This window comes from Grammomys surdaster, unplaced genomic scaffold (assembly GCF_004785775.1).
Source record: "Grammomys surdaster isolate TR1022 unplaced genomic scaffold, NIH_TR_1.0 126176, whole genome shotgun sequence".
NCBI lineage: Eukaryota > Metazoa > Chordata > Mammalia > Rodentia > Muridae > Grammomys > Grammomys surdaster.
In genome coordinates, this window is record NW_021620983.1 from 1,188,149 (window position 1) to 1,206,931 (window position 18,783).

The 18,783-nt window shown below is 42.9% G+C and overlaps 2 protein-coding genes across 2 annotated transcripts in view; one reads left to right on the forward strand and one right to left on the reverse strand.

Moving 5' to 3' along the window:
- The window catches only part of Tmtc1 (transmembrane and tetratricopeptide repeat containing 1), a 193,291-nt gene that overhangs the window by 66,220 nt on the left and 108,288 nt on the right, over positions 1-18,783 (forward strand). The gene's annotated exons all lie outside the window — the stretch shown is intronic.
- On the reverse strand, positions 15,203-16,140 carry LOC114612586 (40S ribosomal protein S4, X isoform-like). The gene has a single exon (XM_028757543.1). The coding sequence runs from the start codon at positions 16,089-16,091 to the stop codon at positions 15,303-15,305; it is 789 nt and encodes a 262-aa protein (XP_028613376.1). The 5' UTR covers positions 16,092-16,140; the 3' UTR covers positions 15,203-15,302.

The following is an 18,783-nucleotide window of genomic DNA, read 5'->3' on the forward strand; positions in this document are numbered from 1 at the left end:
AAGAGATGTGGTAGCCATCCCCTTGTGTAATGACTTCATCTGATCCTGACCCTGGCACTCACTCCTTTCCACACAGTCCTGTCATCAATTCATTTATTTCTCCTTCCAAGTGCACTGTTTAAAATTAAGTCTTTTTTATTTTAGATGCTGAGATTCTGGGTTTGGCATGATGTGTTTTTAATAAACTGAGAACTGTTTCATACAGATTTATGAATTATTGAGCCCAAAGAGGAACTGAACGAGGGTAACCATTAGGGGCTACTGCCAGAAAAGCTAAGCAATAAGGGGCTCCAACTAGATACTTTCCAGAATTCTTCCCAGCAATCACGTGGTTGTCATTGGCCTACAAAGCAACTTGACGTTGGGAAGACTCATACTCATTCAGACGAGAGCTATCTTTGAAAACCATAAAATCTTTCATAAGATTATTCTAAATCAATAAGGAGCCAAGCCTACAGCACTCTGCAGACTGAATTAGATTCCACCAACAGCAAATTGCTTTAAGAAGCTTTAAGTCAATCATGAGAACCAGCAATGGAATACATTGTTATTTTCTTAACTCTTGCCTTGATAATGACAACCCCAAGCTTTTTCAGAGCTTTATCACAATTAAAAGAAAATTTGTTCTATTTGAAAGATGATTTTCTAGGTCGATACTATGAACAAAGACCCGTTTTACTGCACACCTCACATGACTCCTGCTTTGAGGAGGCAGATTTTCTGTTTAATTTCCCTTTTTCTGTGCATTTCCAGAGTGGTCATTTGTTTAGTTTATTAATTTTTAATTTAAAAGAAAGAAAGAAAAGGGGGGGGGCAGGAGGGCCACAGTTCTTAGCTGTTGCTGCTGCTTTTCTTTTTTGCCTTTTCTTATTTTAATGAACCTAGTCTTTAGAACATAAGCAAAGTGTCTTAAGCCAGTGTACACAGAATGGGGTTGGGGGTGGGTAGCTAGAGCCCATGCCTGCTGCTTCCTGGTGTTTGTGCTCCAGTGTAATCACTCCTTAGACTGTGGGATGGATGTTTGTGTGAAAGACATGGTGGTTATGTTATCTCTGAGAAGAGTCATAAAAGTTGCAGCTAATTACTCTCTTGCTTGCTCTGAGAGATTCCAGAGACCTGTGTTACAGAGAATGAGAGAGCATTCCAGTGATGAGCCAGCACAGAGCTGAGTCCCAGGGCCAACAGCAGGAGAGGACTGGGCTTTAGTCTATGCACACAAATGAGCAAAGAATCATCATTCTTTGAGCAGATAGGTGTTAAAGTGATCTGTTATGTACAAATAGACAATAACACAAACCGTTCAGTGAGTGATATATTCCTGTTTTCTGGATATTATTCCCATCAGGTGTTCAAATATATATATATAAAAAAAATGAAATCAAAGGGAAGTCTTAGGCGATTCATCAATTATCAAATTACATAAGCAATATTCACATTAGAAAAAGAATGGAACTGGCTGGATAGGTGGGGCATGCCCATCACTTTGGTACAATGAGGCAGAAAGATGGCCATAAAATTGAGGCCACCTTGGCTACATAGTGAGTTCGAGGCCAGCCAGGGTTATATAGTAACCTACCTCAAAAAATAAACAAACAAACAAGCCTAAAACAAATAAAAAAAACCCAACAGGTATCTCAGAAAGACAGGAATTTTAAAAGGTTATTACTCATCATAGAGCTAAGAATGAGTTCCTGATGTATCTAACTTTCAGGAATAAGATATAGTGTGTATTTCATAGTATTATATATGCTGTCAGAATGGATGTGAGTATGTAATGGTTATCTCAACATTTTCTCTTGTTCTTTTCTGTGTGTGTGTGTGTGTGTGTGTGTGTGTGTGTAATTATATATGTACACACTAGTAGTTCCATAGGGAGGCCAGAGGACAGTTTTGGGTGTTGTTATTCAGAAAAGCTGTCCATTTTAGGTTTTAGACAGGGCTTCTCATTGGCTTAAAGATCGTCTCTTACATAGGCTGGCTGGTCAGGAATTTCTAGGGATGTATATATCTTTGCCTCCTCGGTGCTGGGATTACACACCCATGCCACCATACCTGGGGATCAAATGCAGGTCCTCATGCTTGCATAACAAGTGCTTTGCTGATCAGGTGATCTCCCTAGCTCCCATGTCATTTTCTCAAACACCACCTATAGTTACATTAGGTGAAAAGCGTATTCAATGTGAAACACAATTTAACAAGTTAGAGATGGGCATTTTCCTTGTAAAATACATTTGTTTAAGTGCCTTAAGGGCCTTTAAGCATGTCCTTGTCCGAAGATATTGCCATGATGAATTTAATTGAATAGTTCCCCTGTTAAGGCCGGCTACCTCATATTCCATATACTCTACAGAGAGATTACCATGAGGACCACTGGGGTTAACTGCAGTTGGCTGATAAGTAGTTCACACATTTAATAATATATTACTAGCAAGCATTCCCATATCCAGTCAGAACTTTACCCACAGAGCTATGTCTCTGTCCTTATTCCATTTTGTAATTTTAATTTTTGCTTCCCATAAGATGGACTGAAACTCAGGCAACCTCAGCCAGCAAAGGTACTTGTGTCGAGCCTGAAGACCCAAGCTTGATTCCTGGGTCACACATGATAGAAAGAAAGAACTTACTTCCCTAAATTGTCCTCTGACAATCTCACACATGTACCATGATACACATATGTCCCCCTCATTCATTCATTCATTCATACATACATACATACATACCTCACATACATGCATACACACACACACACACACACACACACACACACACACACACACATCCCTAGATTACAAAGAGGTGCCAAAACAATTTTCTCATAACTGGATTTCTTCATCTTCTTTTCCCCCTCCCTCCCTTCCTTCCTCCCTCCCTCTCTCCCTCCATCCCTCTCTCCCTCCCTTCCTTCATTCCTTTCTTTCTCAAATTTAATTAATTAAGAGACAAAGAAAGTCTCATTATGTATCCCTATGTCAACCAGGCTGACCTCAAACTCGCAGAGATCGGCTTGCCCCTGCCTCCTAAGTGCTGGGATTAAAAGTGCACACCACCATGCCTGGCTGTGTTATTCATTTTTATACCAAAGGTAGATTTAAAATTAGCCATAAAATTCAGAGAAAGCTACAAAGTTGTGACTCATAAGAACTGTGCATAAGCAAATTATTTCCAAATTGACACACCAGGGTACTCAGGGCCTTTCTGTGCACAGTGCTACCTGCAGGTTGTTGAGACACCAGGGTGCCCAGGGCCTCTCTCTGCATGGTTGCTCTTGCCCTTCTCTGTGCTCTTTTAAAAGATGGAATCCTTGGCCATTATCCCGTGGGCCCATCTCCCTGCTCTGCTTGGAACACAATGGGGCATTCCTGAGCTCTACATCTTGTGGGGTCCATAATTAAAGATGCAGCTTGTGTACGTAAGCCCAGCTGGCCCTCTGCAGTCTTGATGGTGGATTTATAGCCTCACCTATCAAAAAGTCAAAATCCTGTTTCCCATTCATCCCAATAAAGCTGCAGGAGTTTCCTGGAGGGAATCTGACAAGCCTGATTGTTCACAGCTGGGGAGTACAGGGCTGGTTTCCACTAGTGAGAGTTAACTCTCTCTTTCCCTGTTTACCTCTTGGCTTTAAAAACAGGAGTTGGGCTGCAGGGATCTGTAACAGATACTCGGGTTGTATAACAGGATCCTGAACAACCAGTTCATGCTCATGTAAGACAAGGGAAGGCTGATCTAGATTTGGTGACATAGTAATGTATAATACCAGAGGTTTTTGGTTTTCTTTGTGTTGCTATTTTTTCTCATGTAGTTCAGGCAGGTCTCACACTCTCTGTGTAGCCAAGGATGGCCTTGTGTTTCTGATTCTCTTACTTCTAGTTTATGAGGGTTGAGATTACAGGCCCAGACACCATGTCAGGTTTATGCTGTGCTGGGGAGTAGGCCCTCTATCAACTAAGCTACATCCCCAGCTCCTATTATCAGCCTCAGTATCAGATAAGAATACAGAGGCTGAGCTATGCCTCTGTTAGGGAAGCCATTTAAATCATCACCTTAAGGGACTGAATAATGAAACGCCTCTTGTTCCAAAAGATTCATCTGTGACTGTGAAGCATGAGAAGAACAGAGCATTTACTCACAGACATTGCTGTGATGAGACCCTGTACTAGGTATGTCAGGTGGCTTTTGAAGTTGTTCTAACAAATACCAGGAAAGTAATTTTAAGATTTTACTATATTTTTATTTATTTACACATTTGTGTGTATGTGTGTGTGCACACGTGCATGCACATTACATTCACACGTGCCAGTGTGTATATGGAACTCAGAGGACAAGTAGTCTATCCTCTTTCCTTCCACCACGTGGGCCCCAGGGATTACTCTCTGGTGGTTGGGTTTGACCTCAAGGGCCTTTACTCAATGAGCCATCTAACTGCCCTGTGTAAAGCAGTTAAAAACAGGACAGACTGACCTGAGGTTGGAGGTTCAGAGATCCGAGCCCATGCTTCCGAGGCATCATTGGTCCTGTGCATGTATCAAGGCAGGACATTGGTGGAAGCACCTCAGGGCACAGATGCTCACCTCATGCGATTGGGGAAGCAGAGGGAGGAAGAGGTCAGAGGATGAGATACATGTTCTCCATGGCCCACTCCATTGTCCAGTCACCTTTCAGAAGTGGCATCACTTTCTGGAGAACAAACCTTTGACAGGAGCCTTCTGGAAGACACTTTATATCCAGATCCAAGTGTGGCATCTCTTTTGGGCATCACCTTGACTGGACTGAGTGTACTCGGAGGTTTTGCCCGATATCTTAAATGTTGACGTTGAGGGCATTTTTTGAGCATGGAATGAATATTTCAATCAGTGAATTCTCAGTAAAACAGATTGTTCTTGGCATCATGGGTGGCTCTCACCCAGGCAGTGAAAAGTCTGAGTAGAACAAAAGTTTGGTACCCTGAGAGAGAAGGAATTCTCCAGCTAGCAGATGTTGAATTTATCTACTTTCCCTTCCTGGAGCATTGACAGTGATGAGTTTCCTCAGTCACATGACTAAAATTCTTACAATATGGATACTTCTGTGCATATGCAGGCTATGTGGGTTCTGTTTCTCTGGAGGGCTCAGACCAAGGCATAGGTCACTTATTAAGATTGTTACTTTAGATACCAGGCACTTCATTCCAATCCTTCCAGTCCCAATCATTGTGGCTGTTCTTGAATACTTGTCAGAGTTGTGAGAGGATGCCATCATAGTCACCTAGAACCCTCAAGGAGGCACATCTATAACAGAGGCATGTTCCTGGGAAGGAGATTGAAGGTGTGTCTTAGAGTTTCACTGCTGTGAACAGACAACACCATGACCAAGGCAACTTTTATAAAGAACAACATTTAACTGTGATGGCTTAGAGGTTCAGAGGTTTAGTCCATTATCATCAAGGTGGCAGTATGGCAGCATCTAGGCAGGCATGGTGCAGGCACAGCTGAGAGTTCTATGTCTTCATCTGAAGGCTGCTAGTGGAAGACTGACTTCCAGGCAGCTAGGGTGAGAGTCTTAAGCCCATGCCCACAGTGACACACCTACTCCAACAAGACTATACCTTCTAATAGTGTCACTCTCTGGCCTCAGCATATACAAGCCATCACAGAGGGAGATGCTCTGCTAAGTGTCAGTGGCTGGAAGGGAAGAAGCAGAAGTCAACTAGAGGAAAGGAAATATATTCAAAATTGGTTTGTGATAGCATCCTTTCTTTCTCTAACTTTACATCCATTTATCTGGCAAACATAAAAGAATCTGTCATATGGCAATTACTTCTTATCCCTGTGACAAAAAACAAAACAAAACAAAAAACAACAAACAAACAAACAAACAAAACCCAACAACTTAATGGAAACATCATACAAAAGGAAATGATTGGATCTGGAGAGATGGCTCAGTGGTTAAAAGCACTGACTCCTCTTCTAGAGGTCCTGAGTTCAATTCCCAGCAACCACACAGTGGCTCACAACCATCTGTAATGGGATCCAATGCCCTCTTCTGGTGTGCTGAGGACAGCTACAGTGGACTCACATACATAAATAAAGTCTTAAAAAAAAAGAAAGAAAAGATTTATTTTGGTTCACAGTTCTAGAGAATCACAGTCCATTGTGAGAAGGCAAAGTGAGAAAGCACTGCTGTGAGTCCAGCAGTGGGGGCTTGTGGGCATGACAATAAACAGGAAGCAGAAAACACAGCTGGAACTACTGGGTACAATCTTCAGAGGGGTCCCTAGTGACAACCAGGCCCCTCAACTTCCTCAAGAAGTTGGCCCAGTCTTCCTCAAGACTCAGCCAAAGTGGTGCTCCACGGTGGGGGTGGAGGCCTGAGTGCTTCCCTGAGATGAGGAGTTCAGAGGTGACAGCTCAGAGCTCTGAGGCAATGATGTTAGTAAGGCCTCCCATCTTCCTGGGTGTTCACACTTCTACTTTTTTTTTTTTTTTTTGGTATCCCAATAAAATGTTATTTATAAAAATAAGCAGCAAACCAGATTCAATCTGTGGGGCTTTCTTCCTCCTGATATAGAAATTCACGGTCTAAGCCACATATGGACAAGCGAATGACTTCTAAAATGAATGAGGAGGGTTTTCAAGGCGGTATTTCTATAGGCTCTCATGTCCCAAAGCTTTTACATCCTTTCATTTTGCTTTTCTGTTAAAATAATATTTCTTCTGTGTCACTTGTTGATGATGAACTAAGTTCTTCATATTTTGAGTATGAATGTAAATAAAAATAAAATTTTTACTTTTAAAAACAGTACTAATTCATATGGAATTCCTCTTGCATATATGAGATTTTTTCTTGTGTTTTTTTTTGAGACAGGGTTTCTCTGTATAGTCCTGGCTGTCTTGGAACTCACTCTGTAGACCAGGCTGGCCTCGAACTCAGAAATCCGCCTGCCTCTGCCTCCCAAGTGCTAGGATTAAAGGCGTGCACCACCACCGCCCAGCTAGATTTTTTCTTAATATTTTCTTATTTTAATACCTCCTTTGTAGTCATATTTAACCCCAATATTTATTAACAGCCTAGTATAACATGCTAATAGTCCCAAGAAAACATTAACATGCTTTTTGTTTCTTTTTTCCCTCAGTGCTAAGGTTGAAGCTCAGTTTCACAAATACTACACATCCCATAAACTTTAAAAAATTAATAGCATAGCTTGACAAAGCACCAATAAGTCTTGATTTTAAAATACTTTTTTTTCCCTTTTTTTAGGAAACAAGACAAGCAACAAACGTAGGTTTTTAAGTTGACGCTAATTCCTAGGTTCACACAGCTCTTGCACCTTAATACTTAGTAGCACATCACTGGAATCACGTAAACCCAGGAGACGTAGCACGCTCGCTTATCTCTGAAAACAGATGATGCAGAAGTGTTGAAGAATACAAGCACCCCCTCTTTGTCCTTTAGTTTGCTTAGACGTTGTGTGTTTGAAGGTTCTCTTCTGTGCAGAGCACTGGCAGAGTGTGGGAAAGGGGTTTCGTTGGGGTGAATGAGGTGGCCTCGGATCTTGGCAAATCAAAACATTTCTTTTAACAGTCTTCAGATTTCTTGGTGTGTTGCTAAACGTTGATATGGAAAGGCGTGTCCCAGTGCTGGTGAGGCTTCGACTGGACTGTTTTGAGTTTTTAGGTCTCAGAAGCTATACATCTTTCCCATTTGCTCTCATGTTTTAGACACACACTAATACATTACTTTACCCTAGTTACTTATCCCAAGGCATCAAAGCTGCAGCACTGCTCTATTTTCCCATACTCTGCGGTGGCTCAGAGCCAGCTTTGTGTGGCCCCTTCTGTCTTTTCACTATGGCTTGACAGAGATGATAATGCTTCAGTCCTGAAGGCTGTGATAAAGAAGGGCTGACTTCATACTGTCACAGTTCATTACAGTGCTTTACTCCAGCCTGAAGTATATGCAAACACACCTCCTTTGGAAAAACACCACTGGAGAGAAACAGGAGTCGTGGAAAATAACTACCATCAGTCACAGAGAGATGGGGAAAGGCAGACAGTACAGGAGGAAGTGCACCCCCTCACGCCTCAGTAAGTTGTTTATTTCAGTCATGGAAGACGTTGCTTCCTATTTTCTCAATGGGCCATACTCAAATCCATCACAAAACCTTCCTACATAATTCAGGTTGAAGGCTTAGGTTTCAAAAAAGAAAGCTATTTCCCAGTTGGAGATAAATCAGCAAGGCAGAAACACTGCTTTATCTTTTTAACTTGATTTATTTTTACTTTGGTGCCTGAGATCCAACAAACAAAGGCTAAGCAGAAACTGTACCTCCGAACCATACCTCCAAACCAATTATTTGCTTTTTGATATGCATCTCGTCAAGTCTTTTTGAAATATTTTTAAATGGATTTTGTTTATATAGTATAGTGGATTAAGGGGCAGCTCTCTGCATATCCATTCTCTTGCAAATCTAAGGACCTATGAATGAGAGACTACTGTCCTGGATTACCTGAGGTACCTACTGTTCCTCGGGATTGTCCTGTAACCTTGGGAGACAGATGCAGAGAGAAGACAGCACACAGATGGAGGCAGAGGCTGAAGTGACTGCTGCAGGCAGGAGAAGAATGTGCTGGTGTCACCAGGATCTGGAAGAGACTGGGTGGGGGAGGGGTAGCTTGCCTAGACTTTCAGAGGGAACAGAGCCCTAGTGACAGCTTACCTTTGGAAATGAGGGAAAATAAACTGGAGTAGCTTTAAGCCTTTATGCTTGTGGTAATTAAGTTCTGTTGCAGTAGCCACAGAACTTAATGCACGCAGGGCCCAGCAGTGGTTCTCCAAAGAATAAATGTATGTCAGTTGCAAACTGGTTACTGAGAGCATGCATGGCGTATGCCATAAGTTTACCCTGAGGTAGTGTGTAGACATGAAGTTGACTACTGCCATCCAGTGTGGTCTGTTAGCAAAGTTTGTAAGGCCAGTGTTTATCATAACAACGCCAGTTACATAAGTCATGAGCAGTGTTTGCTTTAGAGGGAAAACATGTAAAACAAGCTACTCTTGACACACCTATTAATATATAAAAAGATCTGAAGTATACTGCATGAAGGATACAGTTCAAGGATATATGTCTTTTCTACAAATGCCAAGAAAGCAAAACTAGGACATCCAAAATGCTATGAATTGACCCGAGCAGTTTAATAATCTAGTTTTAGCCCGAGCTGTCTGAATTTTTGCATGAAAAATATTTCCCTAGTTTTACAATGGAAGCTAGCTGGTGAACAGGTCCTGGTATGTATCACTCTCATACAAAATGAGACTAATAAAGTATTTTTAAAGGTTCTATGAAGATAAATTATTTTGTGTACTCCATTCATCCTAAACATACAAGGCCACATTGTTAATGGATCTATAGAACAGTGAGAACTCTTCTGCAATCCAGTCTCTGCACACTCCACCACCAACAGAACTGTCTCAACATGAGCAATCACCCTTACTCCCATCTCTGGCCCAAGGCAGCCAGCATCTGCTTGTCTTTGTGAATTTGCTTTTTCTGGATGCTTCACAGAAACTGAATGAGAAAGGACTTGATCTTCTGTATGGGGTTTCTTTAATGCAGTTTGGTATTTTGGAGGTTTGTACAAAGTACAATCAATACTTTTTTTTTTTTTTGCAGCAAATTATACTCACCTATGTTCAGAAACTAGACACCTGGAGTGTCATGGATAACACTGCTCTATCCATTCCAGAATAAACAGTCTTAACTTTTACTTTTTTAGAAGGATGCCCAAGTACCTAGGAGATACAGAGTTGTATTATATACTGAGGTCTTCCTCCACCCCTAAATTCTTCCAAGCTGGTTACAGTAGTTAACATATCCCAACATATAAAGTTCATTCACTCCCATCTTCCACAGTGCTCCTGGGGTCATTTATTTACTTCTTGACTTATTTATTTGTTCCAGACATCCTAGTGGATACCAACTGGTGTCTCACTTCCACTAATGACTGACAGTACCGACTGGGTCCTGCTAGGCAGTCCAGTTAGACTTATATTGTTAGTTCATTGTCACGCGCATACATTTAATTATATTTTTCCCCTAACCAAGAATGGTATATAGCATGAGAGGAGGGGAGAGGCAGTCGGAAGAGTTGAGGAGAAAAGTAAAATAAGATATTGAGGGAAAGAAATGAGAATAACGCAGGTACGTGGTGTGGGTGGGCAGGAGGAAGACACCTTATTAAAAAGAATACATGCGGTGCTTCAAAAAGCCAGCTCACATTCTTATTGCCACACTGGTGAGACGGTGACAGTGGTTGGTTTGGAAGCTCTGTATCTAGAGTAATGACATCATGTGCCAGCTCACTGGCTCGGCTCACCTCACAGTGCTTGCTTGGGATGGACAGTTCTTTGAGCTAAGGCTAATTAATGAGAGTTGTGTTACAGAACCCTACTTACCCTCATGGAGACTCTGGATACACTGGGCTCATTAACATTCCCTCCCAGAAGGAAAGGAGGATGACACCTATCACCTATCGCCTGAGCTCCTTCCCAGGATGTGTAAGCAGCTGACAGTTCTGCATATGAAGACACTTAAATGGTGTAGCTGCCCATGCTCCTCTGACCCCGCCCATATCCCCATGTTCCTGTGACTCCATCCATATTCCTCCAGTAAGTCAGCTCCACAGACTCACTGGTTCATCTAGTTAGGATTGTTCATTTGGCCTGTTTGGCCCTCTCTATCTGAGGTGAATAGAAATAGACTTCTGGACTGTAATCCTAGTATCTCAGGAGGCTAAGGAGGATCACAAATTCAAGACCAGCCTGGGCTACAGTATGTTCAAGGCCATCCTGAACAACCCACTAAAACCCTGTCTCAAAATACAAAGTACGAAAGAGAGTTGGGGAGAGAAGGGAGATTGGAGGCTGAATATGGTGTGTGTGTGTGTGTACATACTTTAGACAACTGTCAAATATGTTTTTTTTAAATGCAAAAGTAGGGCTGGAGATAAAGCTCATTGGTAGAATGGTTGTCTAGCATATCCTACCCTCAGTACCACAAAAACAATGAAGGCAAGGAAAAAGTCAGGATGAGAAAGAGAGATGGAGGAAGGGGGGAGGACGGGAGGGAGGGGAGAGAAAGAAGAAATAAAGACAGATGAGATCTCAGTCCATCTTAGGCCAGAAGAGGACTTCAAGTCCCCTAGGAATGGAATTAGAGGCAGTTATGACAGCCCTAAACAGGTGCTGGGAACTGATCTCCATGGGAGAGCATAAATCACTACTGAAGCCACTCTCCAGCCACAGTTGTTTAATCCTAGTTTCAAAGGATGGCATCCCCCTGCCCCCCACTCTACCACAGTCAGATAACATATTTATATTTGAAGGACTTTTCTATTGTAATACCAGAGATTGAGCCACTAGACTATGACTCTCGGGATTTACTAAAGAAAGAGGGGGAGGGGAGATATATATGTCCTTCCCCATTTGAATTTATTATCAGATTGACATATGTGAGCTATGCAGATCAAGGGCTGTGACTGGTTTCCATACAGAAATCAGAGCTACACAGTAAGAGGGCTCCTATCTCTGGCAATGGTCTTTGCTGTAAACTTGTTCCACTCATCCTCAGTTCTTTTATATTGTTTAGAAACTCTTATTTTGAAAATTCCATCAGTGCCAGTTTATGAGCCAAACAGCAAAAAAGCCCGATCTCATTTCTTTATTGTCACACTTCATATATAAGATGCCGAAGCAATATGCCTTAGTAATTGGGCTTATAAATAAATAGAGATTCCTATCTTATACAATGCCTGGTGCTTCGTTTAGGCTATTTTGAGACTCGAATTACATGTTTTCCTCCATCTCATCTCATAAGAAAAACCATATGTTTAAAGCACAGAATGTTGGGCTTGCTCGGTCCTCGGAGTCCATTACATTTCCCTGATTTTACTAGCAAGTCCCCCTCCCCTTTCACTAAGTATTATAAAAATGCTCTAAGAGCCTCTGCAGTGAATAGGGTTTTGTTGGTTTTTAAAATTATTATTTGTTGTTTTTTACAATGATACTTATGCCCAAAGGGCTTGGCTTCAAATGCCACTTAGGGTTTCATGCACATCACAGACTGGATACCAATTAGGGTCAGCAGAAACAGGTGTGGGTATGATACTGGGGGTGCAGATGTGCTCAAATAAAGGGCCTGGTTAACTATGAAGTGTTCCACCCCGTAATTAATATGTTCCAGGCAACAGTGCAGTTGTGCCGTGAGCATTCATGCAGCTTAAATCCCACTCACCGCACTGGATGAGAAAGCTTCAAGAGCGTGGGATCCCTGCAATCACTCTGCAATTCTGGAGAGTAATGTCCCTGCAAACATCCTGACTTGGCATTCTAAAGTCCTGGATGTTTGGGGAAGCATTAAAAATAAACTTACCAGGAAGTAGCAGAGTGATCTAAGCGCTTCCTGTCAAAGAGTTAGGACAGGAGTTCAGATCCTTAAGACCTACTTGAACGCTGGGTGTGCTGGAGAGTTGCCTGTAATTTCAGCCTTGGAGGCTGAGACCGGATCCTCAGAGGAAAAGGACAGGAAAGACTGGCCAGATCAATGAGCTCTGGGTTTGATTGAGAGGCCCTGCTTCAAAGAAAAAAGCGGCCGTTTCCACACACATGCGCACATGAGTGCTCAAGCTCGTGGGGGTTGGGAGAAAGAAAACAAAACAACCAAACCTGTGACTCTTAGTATGCTACTCCTTGTACTTTATAAAAAAAATTAAAGTTAGAAAACAGAGGATCTGTCGTTCGCGCCTACGATACTAGCACTGGGGAGGCAGAGGCAGGTGGATCTCTGAGGCTGGACGGGTCCATTCAAGACGCTATCTCCAAACCCTTCAAAGCCCAGAGCTGCACATTTCATGTGTTGAGTAAAAATACCCTTAGGACCTATGTTTGGGTGCTGTCTTAGACAAGAAAAACTTGATTTATTTTTCTCTAATTTAAATGAAGCCTGAAGGTCCATGTTCCAGGGCTTAAAGTCACTTTTGAGCTAGCGGTGCAACTCAACTCGTAAAAATGCTTTGCCTAGTGTTCAGAAAGCCCTAGTTTCTGTCCTCAGCACCACCCAAACCTGGTCTGGTGGGAATAAGCCTGTAATCAGAGCGGACAGGAGAATCAGAAGTTCAAGGTTATTCTTGGCTATACAGGAAATTTAAGATCCTCCAGGGCTAAGGAGACCGTGTCTCAAATATATAAATAATGCTATTCTGTGTTCGATAATATACATATTTTAGCATGTCTAAAACATCCCCTTCTGTTACTATTGAGGTAGAAAAAATTCCATGCATTCACTACAATCATTTGTAGTGATTTTTAGTATACAGTGCTAACCAACTTGTGTACATGCATATTTATGCTTCCTATGTTTTGTTCCCATTTTTGCTACAACCTGCAGCTCAAACCTAGGTGGAAGCAGCCAGTATTTAAATCCAGGTCTGTCTGCCTTTAGAGATTATTTTCATAGTGCTAGCAATTGAAACCATTTAGGATAGGGCTGGCAAATGGCTCTGCAGATAAAGACTAATGACTCAAGTTTGATTCCCAGTACCCACATAGTGGACACAGAGGACTGATTCCCAGGTTATCCTCTGATTTCTACTTGTGAGGCTTAACACAGGAGTTGGAGAAACTGCTCAGTTTAAGAGCACTCCTGGTTCTTCCAGAGGCCCCAGGTTTATTTCCTAGCTGTAGCTCCAGTTCCAAGGAATCCTCTTCTGGCATACAGGTGTTGCACGTACGTGCTGGTAAGGTAAACAAAAGCCCACTCATGTTGTGTGTGATAGGAAGTCTACCACCAAGCTGCACCTGTAGCCCTAAAACCAGACCTCATCTTCCCTCACCAAAGCTGATTGGTGTATCTTGAAACAATTATCAATGATCTTGGTTTGGGTATGTTTTAACATTAGCAAATTAATGAGATGCCAGTTCATTTTAAGGAACTTAGCTTTAATTTGGAGTTAAAAAGCAAAAAAGCCTTCTGTAAATAAAATTCTTATCTTTGGGGCTAGAGATGGCACAGTGAACACATGCATCACTCTTTGCAGTAGTCACAAGTTTGTTCTAAGCACTCACAGATCAGGTAGTTCACAATTGCTTATAACCCCAGGTTCAGAAGGATCTACCTACCTCTAGCTTCTGTGGGCACCTGCATTCACATGCACAGGGTGTCCATACAAATCTTTAAAAACTTGCATCCTTGGATGTATACAGTATTCACTAAAAATCCTCTAAAATTAAAACAAAACAAAAAACGTTTACCTTCCTTTAACTGGGAGTTCACAAACACCTGAAGTTCAGGTATTCTTTCTCTAATCAATACTAGTAAAACTGTTCTGGAAATTGTCTTTTAGTTAGCAAAAGGGCAAAACTGTTAAGCTATTATTTAACTTTTCTGGCTCATTGACGTTAAAATGCCAATCAATTTGCCAGGTGGTGGCAGCACACACCTTTAAGAGAGGCAGAGGCAGGATAATCTCTGTTAGTTCAAGGCCAGCCTAGTCTGCAGAGCAAGTTCCAAGACAGGCAGGGATACACCAAGAAGCCATATCTTGAAAAAAAGAAAACAAAAAATTATTTTCACTTTGCTTATAAGCTGCTATTACAGCAACTGAACTCTTTCATATTTAGTTTCTTTCCAAGTCTTGCTTTAGTGTTTTGTTGTGTTGGATTTGCTACTGCTAAGAGAGAAAATTATAATTACGTTTTGTTTTAAAGAAATACCCTGGCAATGGACTACAGGTTCCTAAGTTAGATGTGAGGTTTCAGATTCTCACTAAATTACTTTCTTGGGAGTTAGAACAGCAGTCCTATTTTTATACCTCATAACTTTTGGGGTTCTCTATTAAGTTTCTGGATGTTAAAGAGGCTAACTTTTATTTATTTTTAAACGATTCACTTTACATCCCAGTATCAGCTCCCGCTCCTCCTAGTTCCCCCTACCTCCGCGTCTCCTCTTCTCCTCTGAGAAGGGGAGAGGCTGACTTTTAAGTTTTAAGTTTCTAATTTCATTGACATCTAGATATTGAATCCTAACCCTAGCATATGAAAGAAATACTTAAGTTCCACTGGTTCAGTTATCGGCAAGGTTAACCAAGTACCCATATCTTTTTCAAAGTGAGGTGAACACACGTCTGGGTGGTTCCCCCATTATGGCACAGTAAGAAACATAGGCAACCAGAAAGAAGCTTGCTTCCTTTTTTTAATTCAACATGCTGCTTAAAAACTTGAAGTATAAACAAATTTAAACGGCCCTTCCCCTCAAATGTCCCTCAGAGTCCACTTCACCCGCTCTGCTTGGCCGCCAGCCTCTTGTCTCTCTCTTCAGCGATGGTGAGGCGGATTCCTTTCCCTCGGGGAAGGGAGATCCACGGCTTGTTGCCCTTCCCGATCACGAAGATGTTGGAGAGGCGGGTAGCGAAGCCATTGCCGTTGGCATCTTTCACATGGACCACGTCAAAGGAGCCCGGGTGGCGCTCGCGGTTGGTGATGACGCCGATGCGGCCCAGGTTGGCCCCTCCGGTTACCATGCACAGGTTGCCGGTATCAAACTTGATGGCATCGGTGATCTTGCCGCTGTCTAGCGAGATCTGCACGGTGTCGTTGACCTTGATGAGCGGATCGGGGTAGCGGATGGTCCGCGCGTCATGCGTCACGAGGTGCGGGATGCCCTTGGTCCCCACGAAGACCTTCCTCACCTTGCACAGCTTGTACTTAGCCTCCTCGGGCGTGATGCGGTGCACCGCGAAGCGGCCCTTGGTGTCGTAGACGAGGCGGAAGTTCTCGCCGCTCTTGTCGATGCTGATGACATCCATGAAGCCCGCTGGGTAGGCCACGTCGGTTCTGACCTTGCCGTCGACCTTAATGAGCCGCTGCATGCAGATCTTCTTCACCTCGTCGCCCGTCAGAGCGTACTTGAGCCTGTTCCTCAGGAAGATGGCGAGCGGAAGGCATTCCCGCAGGCGGTGCGGGCCGGCAGACGGACGGGGCGCGAACACACCCGTCAGTTTGTCCAGCATCCAGTGGCGCGGAGCCGCCACACGCTTCAGGTGTTTTTTGGGACCACGAGCCATGGCAGACCAGCAAGCGGAAACACACCCTTCTCCTTCCCAGAGCACAAACGGAGTGAGTCGTGCTGCGCGCGCAGCCGAAAACCCCGCCCATCCGGGTCCTTTCCAGGGGGCGGAACTTCCTAGCGCCATCTGCTGGCGGGAGGCTGGAGGAGCGACGCTGACAGGGCTCTGAGTTAAGGGGCTTTTCCACCTGAACTTGGGATGAAAACCACAACAGGCTACCTGCCTTCAGAGAGAGTGCAATCAGTAAGATCAAGAAAGTTCACTTGAATACATATTTTATACTATTTTTATTAGTTCTTTAGTCTGTGTGTGCGCATGACTGGGTACGTGCATACGTGTGCGTGCTCACGTGTACGTGCCTGTACGCGTGTGCGTGTACGTGTGCGTGTATGAGTTAGAATGACTCCTGGGAGTTCGTTCTCTTCTAGCGTATGGGGTCTGGGAATTGAACTCAGATCCCCAACTTTAGAGGCAAAATGACTCTACCATTCCAAACCAACTCACCAGCCCCTTAGTACTATTTCATAAACGCGTTTTGTTTGTGTCTTCTTTCAGACATTCTCTAGCCCAGTGACTCTCAAACCTTCCTAACGCTGCAACCCCCCCCACTATAAAATCATTTTTGTTGTTAATTCATAAGTGTAATTTTGCTATTGTTATGAATCGTAATGTCAATGTCTGATATTCAAGATAGCTGATGTGCTGCTCCAGGGGATTGTGATCCATAGATTGAGAACCTCTGCTATAGCCATCCAGCCCCTTATTAAGTGGTCAAAAGGTTCAACAAATGTTTTTTTTTTCCCTCTTCTGTCCAGACAGTGGGCATGAGCTATGGTGACAGCAGAGATGGTAAGATTTGTACACAAATATTAGTACCCTGTACATCCCTTCCTGTGTGATGCCTGTGACACCTGTCAGGGAAGAGGGAACTTGAGAGAGCATCAGGTTGTCCAGCAATATGCATCTGGATGGTCTATATTCCTGGAAGCTGCCATTGATCCTTTACTTTCTCCTTGGAGGGACCCCAGCCTTTTGTTACCCATGGCTTTCCTGAGGTGGGGGACCCTAGCCTATCTCAAACACTCCAAACTATGATAAGGGTTCAGTATCTCCTTCTCTCCAGCCTCCTCCCCATTCCATCAATTATTTTTTTTTCCATTTAAGACAGGTCCTCCTCAGATAGCCCAGGCTGCTTCAAAATCATTATCATTTTTCTTGTACTGAACATTTATTAGGCCTATGTCTGCAGTACTCTCTGTGTTGTCAGTGTGGCTTCTGTGTGAGGGGGAACATAGATGTCATAGCGATGGGACCTAAGGTGTTGGAGCCTTCATGTGTAAGAGGAATGGCTTTAGATAACTCTCTGAGGTCATTAAATTTTAGATGCTTCGGAAACATGACAAAAGAGAGAATAGCTATGAGGACTGTTGCCCCAAGCCAGCGAGGCAGAGGGGGAGGGGAGGTCACAGAGGCTGAAGTTTCAAGGATTCGGCAATTAAATTGTATATTTAACAACACACAGTCTGCTGGGCAGGCAGCTGCTGGCAAGTATGAGGCACAAGCCAGCACACACAGCATGTAGGAAGGCATAGGCATGACACACATTGGTTGCTCAAAGGTAGGCATATAGGCCTACAGACAAACATACATACCAGAGGCTGGCTGGTTAAAGCTTAGGCTGGCTCGAAAAGGCTGAGGCCTGGGCCTCTGACCTGAAAGCTACATTAGGACCACACAGAAGTGGCTCTCTGCCAAAATAATATCTAGCCGATTACATCACTGTTTACTTGGTGGTTCCCAGGACACTGTCAGCCATATTTTAGCTGTTGTGTGCTAGATATCCATAATAATGGCACCATATTGTCTAAACATAAACTGGTCCATTTGGCCTTGGGTTCTCAATGGTAGCTTATGGGAAAAACTTCCATGAACTTTAAGTTATTTCAAAATGAAACTGAGTATCTGACAGCTTTGTTCACTGATGCACAGGTAACTGTGTCAAAGTTTGGGTCTGGGAATCTCTGTGTTGTATAATGTTTGGTTTGCGTTGTCTGTAGCTAAGAATGATTATTTAGGTATCATTATGTTTAGTGTTTATACGTGTGTTATGTTTTTAAATCTAGACATCAGACTCCTGGTGATTAAGGATATAAGCTCGATTCAGACTTGGGTTTTGAAGTATCAGCCAGCCAGCTTTACAGCACACTAGATCAGACTGTTGTATTTCTTATGTAGAGGAGAGCCTGCCACCCAGTGCTTGTTAAACACTTACCTTTCTTCCCTCCTTTTTGCTACTTAAACAAAATCATGTTTATAATAAATACCTTACTGGCTCATCAGGTTAGGTGCAAAGATTTCTTAGACGGCTGCAAAGCACGGATGAGAAAATTCTAGTTTGCATCTGTTCAGAATAGGTGACTCCCACTAGAGAAGCACTTGTTTTTTGCTTTGCTTTTTAATTAAACTCAGGAAGAGAAGAAAGAGGGAGAAGGAAAGAAGGAGCAACTTATGAATATCAGAGCGTCCATAGCAAAACCAAACTAATTTTTTCTTTAAATTCTGTGGAAATTAAGGTTTTGGCCTAACTGTTAGCACTTTATTGTGCTGCCTGGTTCCAGCTGTGTATGATGTCATTAGAGGTGACTTTCCCTTCTAAATTTCTCAGGACTTTCCAGTTTAGCATTGAAAG